This window comes from Penicillium cinerascens (genome assembly GCF_028974065.1).
Source record: "Penicillium cinerascens strain IBT 15544 chromosome Unknown contig_1_segment0_segment0, whole genome shotgun sequence".
In the NCBI taxonomy this organism is placed as follows: domain Eukaryota; kingdom Fungi; phylum Ascomycota; class Eurotiomycetes; order Eurotiales; family Aspergillaceae; genus Penicillium; species Penicillium cinerascens.
In genome coordinates this window covers 1,492,889-1,506,638 of record NW_026695287.1, presented here as the reverse complement: position 1 = coordinate 1,506,638, position 13,750 = coordinate 1,492,889, and the positions used below count along the sequence as shown (strand labels likewise).

At 52.0% G+C, this 13,750-nt stretch overlaps 5 protein-coding genes across 5 annotated transcripts; 1 reads left to right on the top strand and 4 right to left on the bottom strand.

Annotated features, from left to right (window-relative positions):
• Window positions 1-1,584: 1,584 nt before the first annotated feature.
• On the bottom strand, window positions 1,585-2,334 carry N7498_002111 (orotate phosphoribosyltransferase; the record flags this gene model as incomplete). Its single annotated transcript, XM_058449173.1, has 1 exon — window positions 1,585-2,334. The coding sequence occupies one exon, from the start codon at window positions 2,332-2,334 to the stop codon at window positions 1,585-1,587; it is 750 nt and encodes a 249-aa protein (XP_058311517.1).
• Window positions 2,335-3,029: 695 nt separating this feature from the next.
• Window positions 3,030-4,883, top strand: N7498_002110 (methylenetetrahydrofolate reductase (NAD(P)H) MET13; the record flags this gene model as incomplete). The annotated part of the gene is made up of 1 exon (XM_058449172.1): window positions 3,030-4,883. One exon carries the CDS (start codon window positions 3,030-3,032, stop codon window positions 4,881-4,883), a length of 1,854 nt encoding a protein of 617 aa, XP_058311516.1.
• Window positions 4,884-5,967: 1,084 nt separating this feature from the next.
• On the bottom strand, window positions 5,968-7,461 carry N7498_002109 (uncharacterized protein; the record flags this gene model as incomplete). Its single annotated transcript, XM_058449171.1, has 1 exon — window positions 5,968-7,461. One exon carries the CDS (start codon window positions 7,459-7,461, stop codon window positions 5,968-5,970), a length of 1,494 nt encoding a protein of 497 aa, XP_058311515.1.
• Window positions 7,462-8,230: 769 nt separating this feature from the next.
• N7498_002108 (putative NTP binding protein) lies at window positions 8,231-11,476 on the bottom strand (the record flags this gene model as incomplete). Its single annotated transcript, XM_058449170.1, has 1 exon — window positions 8,231-11,476. The coding sequence occupies one exon, from the start codon at window positions 11,474-11,476 to the stop codon at window positions 8,231-8,233; it is 3,246 nt and encodes a 1,081-aa protein (XP_058311514.1).
• An 806-nt stretch (window positions 11,477-12,282) lies between these two features.
• On the bottom strand, window positions 12,283-13,718 carry N7498_002107 (Nur1/Mug154 family protein; the record flags this gene model as incomplete). The annotated part of the gene is made up of 2 exons (XM_058449169.1): window positions 12,283-13,377; window positions 13,461-13,718. 2 exons carry the CDS (start codon window positions 13,716-13,718, stop codon window positions 12,283-12,285), a joined length of 1,353 nt encoding a protein of 450 aa, XP_058311513.1.
• Between the last annotated feature and the right edge of the window lie 32 nt (window positions 13,719-13,750).

Below are 13,750 nucleotides of genomic sequence, written 5' to 3'. Positions count from 1 at the left end.
TTCGTCTCCGAGAACAACAATACCTGGCCCTCTACAAAGGGCCCAAGAGTAGCTACCACGCCACCCACGAGTATAGACGTTGGGATGGTGTTGGATCCATCGGGATTCTCAAGGCTTGCTACTCCATCAGCTTGTCACTGTATATCTGGACAAAAATACTCAGAATTGCTCGGGCTCCCAGGTACCTAGCTATGAAGATACGTCGATGCGGCAATGCCGCTGTCCTTCATGTTTGTCCCTATAAATCTGCAAGACAACTCTTTGTGCATCATGCCCCTAAGGCACCAAAGAATCTCGGTTGGCTACGTTCTTGCTGGTCGCCGACCGCAGATGTCTTCGACATTGAGCGAGAGCTCACTATTTTTATATGTTTCTGGGCCTCAGAACCGGCAGGTTTCAATTATGGGACTATCTACCTACAGATTAATGCGATGCAATATTTAAAATGATTTCGACTATTGTTCCTAACGAAAATTTCCAGATCAACCCTCCGAAAAGGACTTGAGATCGGAGCATTATCCCATTTGCGCTAGGTAGCCTGAATTGAAAGTCGGAACTGTCGCCCGAGCCTTCCTGTAATACATAGTCTACCACTGGGAGATCGCCGGAAGTCTCCAAGTTTTAGCTACTGGCTATCCAATTCAATCCTTCAAATGATTTCTGCCAGGCGGCTGGTTGATGGTGTTTAATGGCGAGCATTTTTCGATTAGGCCGATATGAAGTCTACCGAACTGTAATGGTACTCAATATGCTAGGCTGGAATTACCTTTTTCCTTTATAGGGGCCTTCTATGAGTAAGACAATAAATGTCTCATAAATTTGCCGTTTATTCATGCTATGTATGTTTCACTCCCGGTTCCATCGATTTTATCAAGCCCTTCTCCAATTAAAGGTAACTCAAACCTCAAATGGTCTGAGCGCGATCAGATCCTTCAATATGCGATATACTCCACTCGAGGTCCATTTGGTGTCCGTGCTCTTTGGACTTCTGCAAATTTCAGCATAGGGAGGCATGGGGAATTGATTCCTCCTGCTGTGCTGTGTATGACTGTCGGACTCTCGACACCAGGCTTGGCCGTAGTCATCTATGGCAAGGGCTTCAGTGTCCGATGCCATCAAGGTTCAAATGCGACATAGCGGAAATCCTCGGGTATTTCAGATAGCGTGTACGGCATCACAGACAGGGTTTGTGACTAGCTTGTATAATAACACTTTGTCGGCTCTTGGTAGACACGACGTAAATACATTTCTCACCGAGATGGAAGAATCTATCCAGGCGACGTTCATAATCTGATTGGAGCATCAAATAACTCTGAATCGGCGGCTCTGTCCCACTAGTTCGTACATTGCCAGAGCGCAGGAAGACATGTGGGAAGATGTGAGCGACCCAGGTCTACCTGCTATCTGAACAAGGAATTGAATCTCGAAAACAGTGTATCGGGGCTTATAAATAATCCAAAATTTTCTTTTCAAAATTGGGATGTATCGATGGACTGGAGTAACTCCGGGCTATACTGGTATCATGACTTCTCTTTGTCTTTTTCTTCATACATCGTACCTCAATGAGGCTTTGACGGACCATTTTTACTCCGCACCGTAGCGGGAGCGGTAATCCTTCAGCCGTTGGACTTCGCCGGCGCCGATCGAGTCACCCAGCTTCTCAATCAGATCGTGAAGACCAATAACGGCGCGGATGGGAATGTTACCACCGAGATCTCTCTGAGCACAACCGATAGCGCTCTTGGGCTCGGAGTCACTGACACGCTCCTCACGGTCCAGAAGGACCACAATACCGGCAACGATACCGCCTTCCTTCTCGATGATGCCAACGGCTTCGCGGATAGCAGTGCCGGCAGTGATGACGTCGTCAACGATGACAACCCGCTTGCCCTTGAGGGAAGCCCCGACGATGTTACCACCCTCTCCGTGGGCCTTGGCCTCCTTGCGGTTGAAGGAGTAGCTCACGTTGTCCCAGGTGCCCTTGGGCGAACCGGAGAGCGAGTCTCGGACAGCAAGCTCATTGGTGACAGCCGCACAAATTGGAATGCCCTTGTAGGCGGGGCCGAAAATAATGTCGAAGTTGGGCTTGGTGGTGCCGTTGGCGTCGGTGGTCACGAAGGGCTCGGCGGACAGGACGCTCGCATAAGCGGCAGAGGTAGCACGCAGCAAGGGCGCAGTATGCAGGAGGGAGGATGTGAAGAAGTAAGGAGACTCGCGACCAGACTTCAGGACGTAGGTGCCAAAGGAAAGGACGTTGTTGGAGATCAGCAGCGGCAGCAGAGTGGACTTGTAGTCCTCGTCGGCAGACGGTGGGGGAATAGTGGCGGTCGACATTTTGTGAATTTTCGAATTGGTCCCTGGGTATAGAAGAGCAGAGGTAGCACTGACAGGTGGTCTGGGTCGAGTGTGGAGGTGGAATGGAGACAATTCGAGGAATTGGAGGGACAAAAAGTTGTCGGCGATAAGCGGCCGCTATGGGAAAATTTGCCCCGGAACCCTTCTTCTCAAGGAGGGGCAGGAGGGGTAGCCGTAGTACCAGCTCCCATCTTGACGGACTCTTAAGACTCAATTGAGATAGAGAATCAGCTTAGATATGTTTAAAATGCCTGAAATTACTCAAAAAACCAGCGATGCACAGTAAAATGCGCCCATTGTGGACAGAACACGTGCCTCCGACCTTCGGCCTCCCCCGCCAAAACGTCCCAAAGGTCTCACCTTTCTTCCCCAACTCCCACCTGGAGCCTATTCACCCACTTTTTTTTGTTACTACTTTTCTCCTGGGTTCCCCTGTTTACATATTTCAGCTGTGGGCGTCATAGCAAGCTGGTCGGGAATCCTGGTGATCGCCAGACCCCTCTGCAACACCGATAGCCTCAGGTTTGGCACCCCAGACAAAATTGTTCGTTGAGTTTCGGTATGACTTCCCTTCCCAAAGCCCCAAGTGAGGCATTCTTCGCCCTCCGTTGCTACCAATTAGTTGGACAATGACACTGATGAGTTCTCTTGTGGGATTAGGTTAACGCGACACTATGCATATTCGTGAGAAGCTTGCGCAGAAGGAGGCTGCCGGGGAGCCCGGAATCTCCTTCGAGTTCTTCCCTCCCAAAACGGCCCAGGGTGTACAGAACCTTTACGACCGCATGGACCGTATGCACGGGTTGGGCCCCTCCTTCATCGATATCACATGGGGTGCAGGTGGCCGTCACTCTGAGTTGACCCTCGAAATGGTTGGCGTGGCTCAGTCAGTCTATGGCTTGGAGACATGCATGCACTTGACCTGCACCGACATGCCTCTCGAAAAGGTCGACAACGCTCTCCAGACCGCGTACAAGGCTGGGTGTACCAACATCCTAGCCCTCCGCGGTGACCCGCCCCGTGATAAGGAAACATGGGAGGCTGATGAGAACGGTTTCCGCTATGCGAAGGATCTCGTCAAGTACATCCGCGAGAAGTACGGCAACCATTTCGACATCGGTGTGGGCGGCTACCCGGAGGGTGCCGATGACAACCCGGACGTGGACCAGTTAATTGACCATTTGAAGGAGAAGGTGGATGCAGGAAGCTCTTTTGTGGTCACCCAGATGTTCTACGACTCTGACAACTTCATCGAATGGGTTAAGAAGTGCCGCGCCAAGGGCATCACCGTGCCAATCATCCCCGGCATCATGCCAATTCAGACCTATGCCTCGTTCATTCGCCGGTCCAACTGGACTAAGACCCGTGTGCCCCCTGATTGGATGGAGGCTTTGGAGCCCGTCAAGAATGATGACGCTGCGGTTCGGGATATTGGAAAGCGCTTGATCGCCGATATGTGCCGGAAGCTCCTGGCCTTTGGCATTAACCACTTGCACTTCTACACAATGAACCTGGCACAGGCAACCAAGCTTGTTCTGGAGGAGCTGGGTCTCTCGCCATCAGACGAGTCTCCTATTCAACGAACCTTGCCATGGCGGCCGTCTCTTGGCCTGGGTCGGAGAACAGAGGATGTACGACCGGTGTTCTGGCGTAACCGGAACTCGTCATATGTCGCGCGCACCCAGACATGGGACGAGTACCCTAACGGCCGTTGGACCGACTCTCGCTCGCCTGCCTTCGGTGAGCTTGATGCTTACGGTGTCGGACTCAAGGGAACAAATGAACAGAACGTCAAGCTTTGGGGCCAGCCGAAGTCTATCAAGGACCTCTCCGAGATTTTCATTAGCTTCTTGTCGGGCAAGCTCGACCGACTGCCTTGGAGCGACAGCCCCATCACTGCCGAGGCAAATGACATTAAGGACCACTTGATTAACCTCACCCAACGCGGATTCTTGACCATCAACTCCCAGCCCGCGATTAACGGCATCAAATCGTCTGACCCCGTGTATGGATGGGGTCCCAAGAATGGCTTCGTTTACCAAAAAGCGTACCTTGAACTCCTGGTGCCATCCTACCTGATCGATGAGCTCATCGCTCGTATCGAGAAGAACGAGGACTTGACCTATCACGCCATCCAAAAGAGCGGTGAACTGCGTACCAACACACACGACAGCCCCAACGCACTGACCTGGGGTATCTTTGCTGGACGAGAAATCATTCAACCGACTATCGTCGAGACGGTCAGTTTCTTGGCATGGAAGGACGAGGCTTACCGACTGGGTGAAGACTGGTCCAAGTGCCACGAAGCCGGCAGCGCTAGCCGCAAACTGATCCAGCAAGTCATGGACGACTGGTACTTGGTCAACATCGTCGACAACGACTTCCACCGGAGCAACGCAGTCTTCGAGTTGTTCAAGGACCTTGAAATCAAGGACCTCACTGTCGAGGTGCCCGGAAAGCCAGAGAGCAACGACGCCTCTGAGCAGAACGGCGCAGCGGAACAGAATGGGACCGCAATCAAGAACTAAATCCCCACTCAACCGGGAACCTTGTGCTCAATTTGAGCGTCTTCCAGGCTCATACCTCCCGAGCCTCTGTCAACAATAACTACTACGACTCTACCTAATTCAACATCACCTCTCTCAACGATACTCAACGAAACCTGTCCCGAACCAAAATCATCCAACACCAAATCTCGGGCCCCCCTTGCAATGTGTCATGGCGTCACGATTGAAGACCTCTCAACGATTTCTTCCTGAGCGTTCACTTTTTCATTTCAACATCCAACATTTCACTGTTCCGATACCCCGTCTCTTTAACAATGACGCTTCATCGCTCAGATCACTTCCTTTCTCTTCTCGCCCCTCCACAAGCCTGGTGCTTGTCTCTAAGGTTGGTCTTTGTCCTTTCAGGTTCTGGACTTTCCTCGGGGAATGGAGGACAAAAAGAAGGAAGAAATCAAATCCAAATTCAACATCTTATTCAAGATAGTCCTTTTCTTCGCTTTATTTTTTTTTACTCCTGTTCGATTCCCTATCATAGAGATTGTAGTGAGGGCGGATATTACACCGTTCTCCATCTCGACCAGCACTACTTCATTCAAGCAGCGGTGTTTCCTAGGTGCGGTTTATTTGGACTATCTTTGACCTTGTCTTATAAAGAATCAAATTCCTTGAACCATCAGACCTTTAATTAGACACCAAGTGATAACGACCCCAAGGCTGGTCTCAGTACGATTGATCGTAAGGGACATAAGCTCCCTCCTTTTCTTTCTTTTCATCGCTTCCATCCGGCCTCTTTCATTTTCTCGGACCGGAAGCTTGCCCTCAATTAAATCATCATCGTCGTTGTCTTCATGCTCACTGCTGGGTCCTTGTCATCGTGTCATCATGGGATCATGGATACTCATCCTTGCCCCATTTCAAACGAATTGAGCATTCCGGGGGTATTCCCAATGTGAATAGAAAGAGCACAAGAAGCCTGGTTCTAAGAGCGGAATTGCGTCAAATTCGTGTGTCCTTGAAATATGTATTATTGGAGTCATTAAGCGATCACTAGCATTGATATATACATGATTGTCTAGCGTGTGATGAAAATTAATTTGATGAGAAATCAGATAGTGCCATAGCTGCCTTCTCTGCCGTAGACAGCCTGCATGGTACCGGTGGCATCGGTGTAGTAGATAGCACCGGCCTTCTTATAGCCGTACCAGGTATCCGTCCCAAAGAAGGTATTGGACCACTGGAATTCCTCACCGTTGATGTGAGCACTGTACAGGGCGCTGATGACATCGCTATCAGGGATCAACCCAAGACCCCAGACAACGGCGTAGATGGTGATGGTGCAGCCGGTAGGAGGAACAGTGGCAGAAACGGCGTAAGTCGAGGGGGACGAGGTGAGGTAACCGGGAACAATGGTGAAACTGCCATCGTCCTGGTAGTTGATAAACACCCGCTGCTCGCTATCGCACGTGAAAAGCATGGACAGACAAGGGAGGTTTCCGTACCAGGGGTCGGTCGGGGGGTAAGGATTGGTGAACGGTGGATACAAGGAGTTCGTGTTGACGATGATGTCGCTTCCAGAGTACAGGTTGGCCTCGGCGACGGTGGTCTGGTCGGTATCGGCCAGGATGAACTTCTCGATCGCGAGAACAGTGCAGACCTGAGTAGCAGTGGCAACCGCTTGAACAGTGGTGAACACGGCAACGTCGGTGGTGACAGTGGCAGTCTCGGTGACAGTCGAGTCAGCAGTGGCAGTCACGGTCGCATAGTCAGTACTCGAGATAGACTCCACATCGGTGAAGAAGGAAGATGCATAGACAGTAGAAGGAACAGTGGAGGTGACCGTTTCGGTGTCCGTGATATCCGTCGTAGCCATAGCTGTAGCCGTCACAGTATCGACCTCGGTGGCGGTCACAGGGAGGGTGGTTGTGATAGTGACCGTCGGAGTAGCCGCCACCACCGTAACATGCGTGGTGACAGTCGGCGTACATAGCTTCAAGCACGAGCAAGCGCTAGTGAAATACAGATTATCCAGTCTCTCCAAACAGAAAGGAGTGGGCGCGGCCCTAAACACGACATGCTCTCTGATGTTACGGCGGTCATAAACAATAGCAGTAGAGGTAGCGGTGACTGTTGAAGTGACGGTGTCGGACACAGTGTCCGTAATAATGGCCGTAAAGTAATCCGTAGCAGTGGCAGTCTCGGTTTGATCGAAAGTCACCGTAGTCGAGACGGTGTTCGTCACATCAACGACTTCCGTCACAGGAACTGTAAGGAAATCCACCTCGGTGGCAGTGAAGAAATCGCTGATAGTATCAGTGACGGTCGCCGTAGTCGTAGTCGTCACGGTGCCCGTGGTGTATTCGGTGGCAGTGTCAGTGGCGACAGCAGGAGTCGAAGTGGTGATGAGTGTCTTCGTTGCGGTCTTAATGTTAAGAACGCTGGTGCAGAAAGCGTCTGCCTTTGAATCCAGCCTCAGGATGTCCACGACGAGGGTCTCCAGAAGGCAGAACTCGTGATGTTGAAGCAGATTCTCTTCCCTCACAGGATGGCCATTCGCGAGTCCCGTTAGGGCTGCGGCTGCCAGCACCAGAGATCGATACATTGCAAAATTGAATGTCACAAATGATGAAGGAAACAGTTGACTGCTCACGCTGTATCTCCTCTGAATGAGGATGTCAAAACCCGGGACGGCGGGTTATTTATCATGTCTGTGACCTGAAATTGTCTACACTTCGCCACGACCGGGGACGAAATAACCGATATCCTTCTCATGGCCATTTCTGCCGACCCAGTAGAATCCGGGCAGGTGGTTATGGCAGACCAAGTTCAAAGCCGCGTATCGCCTATTGTAGCCACACTGTCTGTAGTTTACGCCAGACGCTAGCGAGCGCTAGCCCCGGCCTCGCCGTTCGAGCCCACCGGATTTTCAGCTTGCATGAATATCCCCAGGATGAAGAAAATAAATTGATGCTAAAATACGCGGCCCGTCGACCTAAGCGACCGGCTGGGTCCAAGTCGAAGTTAGGCCTGCATTAGCGCCGCACTAGTTCTATACGAAGAGCAAACTAGGAAATTGGACCCGAGAAATCGTCGGGCGGTGCACCAGTGTAGGCTGTTGGGTCCTGTAGAAGTCATCATTTGAGGATACATCAATTACGGCTTATTATGGCAATAGGAGTGATTGGAAAACAAGGCTTTACGCGTATGTAACAATAGCTCATGGACGAGATGGAAAAAACACAGTAAAAAGAAGGCTCTTGGTCATGAAAACCGCTCCGACCGATAACCCCCTTAAGAACATTATGGGTACAAAAGAATGCATGACAAACAACCGACCCGGATGCCCAGGCCGGGGATAAGAATACACCACGTCAATTAAGGAGGGCACGACCGACACATTGGAAAGCCCATGCAAATGGACGAGCAAACCACACGATCCAGCTTCCAACAAGCACAATATAAGAAGCAGCCCGGCCAACCATCGTAAAACCGAATCCGAGTATGAACAGATACATAATGGCCTGGAGGAGCTCCGTCAGGAAGCGGCTGACGGCCTGATCGCTCGTGGCCTTGGGCCACGTTCCGGTGGTTTGGTATTTCGAGAAAGCACGATAGACCCGGCTGAAGACGCGGTAGCAGTGACGCACCATGTTCAAGACATTGCTTACCACGAACTTTGCGTATGGACTGTCGGTCACCTGAAGCAGCCCCTTGTGCATGTGTGTGACGGCAACGAAGACGATCTCAAAGATCATAGAAAGAGCCATTGCATTCCCTGCATCTTTGGAGGTCTCATCCTTGTCTTGTGAGCTCAAATCACCGAGATCATCGCACACATCTGTAATGTTTGGTTGAAGTGATTTTTTGTTGCTGGGCACTTGATGTCCGTCCAGCTCTGCGATTTCAATGGTCCTCGTGGCCCGGCGAAGGCGCGCCTGCTCCTTGAACCTTTCCAGCCTTTCGGCTCGGGCGATTTTCTCGGCAGACAGAGGCGACTCCTCCACGGGCTTCTCAACCGGATGCGACATCTCCACTTGGGAGGCCATCTCCAATTGGGAGGCCATCTCCACCTGGGAGGCCATCTCCACCTGGGAGGCCATCTCTGCCGGGGATGGCTTTTCCGCAGAAGGATTCGAAGCGGGAGACTGGTTCTTTTTCGCAGGGGAGGGTTTGCTGGAAGGCGGCGGAGTTGCCTTATCTCTTGCCGACCTGAAGGACCTCTCAGACCGCGAGGACTCGGAATTGTCTCTTGATGGACCTGAGGGCTGAGAAATAGGAGAACTGTTACGACTGATGGAGGGCCCGTTGCCCCTCCGTAGCGATTCAGCGCGGTTGCGCAAAGACTCAGTGCCATTACGCAGTATCGTGGCGAGGCTCTCCGTGGGTGACCTGACGAGCCCGGTGGACCTTGCGAGCCCTGAGGTACGGATGAACCCACGGATAGAGTTTCCCGCTTGTTTCGCGTGGTCGTCCTTCTCCTTGTCTTTGGACTTGGGGAAGTTCTTCGCTGTGACTTCTTGCTTCGTAGTAGAGACTTCTTTTGTGGCGGTTGTCGTGGTTGTCGCAGTTGTCGCAATTGAGTCTTCTTTGTCTTTGGCGGTGGGAATGCTGCTGAGCGGTGTCGTTTTGGAAGATGTCAGAGAGGACGCGATTGACTTTACCTGCGAGGCTGCTGCTGCTGGTCGCAGCCCAGAAGGTGTGGAAATGACCTGAGCTTTGGCTCGAATGGCTTTGACGGCTTCGCCGGTGCCAGACTGGCCGGTGCCACCAGGACGTCGAAGCCCCCGTGCCTTTGGAATAGAGGCCTTTTTCTCTTCCCTTTTCCGTTCCTGCTTCTCTGGCATCGGGCTTGGAAGCATAGTACGTGTGATAGTGGGTGTGATAATGAACACATCGTCGTCGTCGCAGACGCCGTCTAGCTTCTCCGCCAAACTTGACGTGCTTGGTGCGAGGTAGAAGTTCTCCTTGCTCGATCCGTTGGAGTGGGTCCTCGGAAGCTCGTTCTGTGAGCAGATGGGTTCCTGACACAGGGTTGCCGACGAAGAGTTCGAGCATTGGGCTTGCTTCGAATTCCGAGAAATTTGTGCCAACTCTTCTTTGACCAGGCTCTCTCCTGACTTTCGCGGAGCCTGGCGACTCTCTTCTGATTTCCGAGGAGCCTTCTTCTCCTCCTTCTGTTTCTTCCTCCCATTCGCGGCAAGAGGACGAGGCTGCAAGTTCTTCGAGTTCTCGCCGGATGCGAACAGAAGAATCTCGTCTGGGTTCTTGGTTCCAGGCCCGTTGATCTCCTTGCATCCTAAAAAAGAGCCGTCTGTTCTTGTTGAAGATCGCTTCTCTTTGGATCTGGTTGGAGATTGTTCCTCCCAGATGGTGCTGATGCGGTTCTTGCCAACCTCGTCTGGACTGTAATAGTTCTTTTTCCCCTGGGGTCCTAGTGACGGAGGTGACGGCTCTTGTACTGGTGCAGGAGCAGGAGCAGGAGCAGGAGCAGAAGCAGAAGCAGGGGCAGAAGCAGGAGCAGGTGTAGGAGCAGGAGCAGGTGCAGGCTGTCGATCAGCTTCTGGCTGTAGTTTCATGGGTCGTCCGTCATAGGCTTTGAATTGACCCGAACCGCCAGATTTTCTGTCCCTTGGAAGGACAGGGTGAGGCTTTCCTTCGGGCGAGTCTTTCCGTGGACTAGGCCGGGTGTTAGGGTCTACCATGTGTCCACCATCTCGGCGCACCTTTTCGATGCTCTTCTGATACTCCGCGATTTGCTGCGAAGTCATCATAGGAGGGTTCGGATCTTTGGCTGAAGGCATGTGCACGACAAATCGGTCTTCCCAGTCGCAATCGGTTATAGAGCTGTCATCAGAAACAGGCGATATAGAAGGGCGAGACCGAGGACTCGACCCAGTGGTAGTGTCCGTCATCCCCGACTTCTGAGCAGTGGTCTCGTGTCTGTCAACAGGGGACCAGTGTCCCTCCTGAATTTGCCATGGCTTATGGCTGTCGGGGTGGCAAAGTTCATCCAGAGCATTGTAGGAACTACTTTTGACGTTGGTGGTAGTGATTGGTACTATCCTTCGAGGCTGGGGCACACGACTGGTAGCTTCTTCGTGGACCGCAGCATATCTGCTTTCCTGGCAGTTTTTTGCTTGGGTTGGAGAATTTTTCTTGTCGCTCTCCCTTGTTCGGTGATAGGATACCCGTTGAGATAGCGGACACGATTCTTTCTCAAACTTGTCGCGCAACTTGCTCCAATAGCGGTCCCGGTCACGATCCCGCTCGCCCGACTGGGCACCAGATCCTCCCGAAGACAAGGCAGTGGGCGATGGTTTGGCTATCGCGGTAAGACTAGGCGTCTGGTTCCGTTGGTCTCTGTCCCGTTCGAGAAGGATTTTTGGAACCGGAAGTTTGGTTGCTTTTCCCTTTTGATACATGGTGTCGACCGGGCTGCGACACTCCACAAGTTCTGAACGATAGGCTCGATGGGTGGTTTGAGATTTTTTGGCAGGTAAGAGCTCAGTAGATGCGTAATCGACTCGATAGGCTTTGTATTGAGGTTGATGTGGGGGTCGTGGTGAAAGGTTCACAAGATGTCCGTCTGGTAATTCGACGCGATTCTCGATCTCCATGGTGGGCTGAGAGAGATGCTGGCTAGTTGTCCCCACTCTCAGGCCAGAATTGGGTCTATGTCTGGCCCATGCCGTCAAAAAGTAGGGGGTTCTTGATGTCGGCGCTGTGAGGATGAGGCGTTCGGAGTGGATGTCGGAAGTTCGATTTAGACGGGGATGGTCGACGTACACAGTACCAGGCAAATGATAGACGCAGAGAATGAGGCGTGGGTCATCGAGCCTAGTCTGGGGCTCAGAGAAAGCGCGCTCTCAACGCGTAAGAATACTGGGGTCGCGTGGGTTGGAATGGCATGTGGCCCGATATGAAGAATGCCAGCCCCCGCGGTGGAATGCCTGAAGATATTCCCCGCGGGATCTGGCATTATGGATCGCGCACCTTATCGTGTTCTGGAATTGCATCATTCACGCAGAAGCTACGATGTAGGGTTTTTGTAATGGGTGAGAAGGTGCGAACCCGTTGGTGAAACTGAAGGCCGTCATCGATGGATCCACAGGGACTATATTGCGATTTTCGACGGTATAACGAGACAGGTGTTTTTGGACCGCCAGTAATCGATACATTCACTCTGGAGGTTGGTTTTCACTTTCCACATTCCTGGGAGTGGCGGGGCCGGCAAAAAAGTTGCAAAATCAAGCCATGACGCCACATCAAGTAGAACGTGAATTAGGGTATGTACTAGGGGCAGATTAAGCTCTGCATCGAGGGTTTTGCGCATGACCATGCATGGCCTGACATGCATAACGCAATAAAATTTCTCACGGAATCGACATCACATCATTGCAAAGAATGAGATCATTGCTTTATTTTAGAATCGACCCGTTTCGCGACGAGTGCCGAGGTTACTCGATCTACTAACGTCCGTTGCTGAACCAAGGGGTGTCGCGAGGCTGCTGCGCTTGAGTGGGCTTGAACCTTTCCTCAAAGGGGTGGTGCCTCGCTCTTTGTAGATGAAATCACCGTGATTATGGACACGGCGCTCAAACGCAGTCGATGCTGACTTTCTCAAAGGAGAGTTGGCATGGGAGTAGACCCCCAGGCTACCGCCATCACCGGTGCTCGTCGAGGTAGGTCGGAATTGCGGCTGTCGCATACTCGTGCCCGCTGTCCGTACCAAAGGAGAACCATCTCGTGACACAGCGGGCGTGTGTAAGGATGGCTGGGTTTGGAATATCGACGAGGTACTCGGTGTAGACGTAGGGACAGGGCGTCGAGGCGAGACCCCGTCAGGGTCGACGTGGCTGTGATAGTTCGGGTTGGGACTGGTCTTGAAGCCATGGTTGATTATGAAAGTCGGCGTATAGGTTTCCACCTTGTTCGGGGAATCTCCTGCGGCGGCAATTTCCTCGGAAAACTGTATCCCGACATCTCTCATGAGAGGTCGTGTCCTGGGGTGGACGAATTTAGTTTCGTATTCCCTGAATACCTCTTTCTGAACCAGTGTCGAATCCTTCGCTTGTTGTGTGTATGATGATGATAGGAAGGACATCTGGACCGACAGGAGTATAGTCAAGAAGATGGTCGTCACGACTGTCATGCTAGGCCGAGGATCGGACAGTTGGGCCGGTAAAAAGTGCAGGTAGACCAACACATGTCCCGGGCTGAACAAGCAAAACAAGCGGACGCTTATTGAAATTGGGTCCCATATCGCAAGCTCCCATACATCGCGTTGCGCATCGGGGTGAGCTCTCGATTGAGCGGACTCGCCGGACAGGGCGTTGGCCAAGTATCTAAGGGGCGATGCAGACAAAGGGTTTGAATCAACTCGCACGCGACGCGCAGATGGTGTGGCTGGAGCCTTGTCGATCGAATTTTCGAACATTCGATAGTGTCGCTTGCGATAGAAAGTATAAAAGGCGTTGAGCCCGGAAAAGATGCTCAGGACAAGGACGATAGACGATGCCTAAATGAATCAAATAGCGCCAGTTAGCTCACGTATCCTACTTTGAAGTCACGGGTAGCATAAGCAGTGTAAGTATCACTTACAAACCAACTGAGCCAGGGCACGCCTTCGTCTTCCCCAAACACATCGTCGATCGCTTTGCTGCCACTTGAGCGGCTGTTCGCGCGAGCGACGAGGAAAACCAGGTTAAGAAATATTCCCATTGCCAATCCCCAGTCTTTATTCATCTCGTCCCAGTCATGACATTCAATCTCTTCGGACACCCAAAGGAAAAAGTCCCATGGGTCCAAGTAGGCGCGGATGCGCTCTGCCAGTGGACGGCGGCGTACGAGGCGAGGCATAATGGAGGATGTAATGAGAATTTACAGACAGA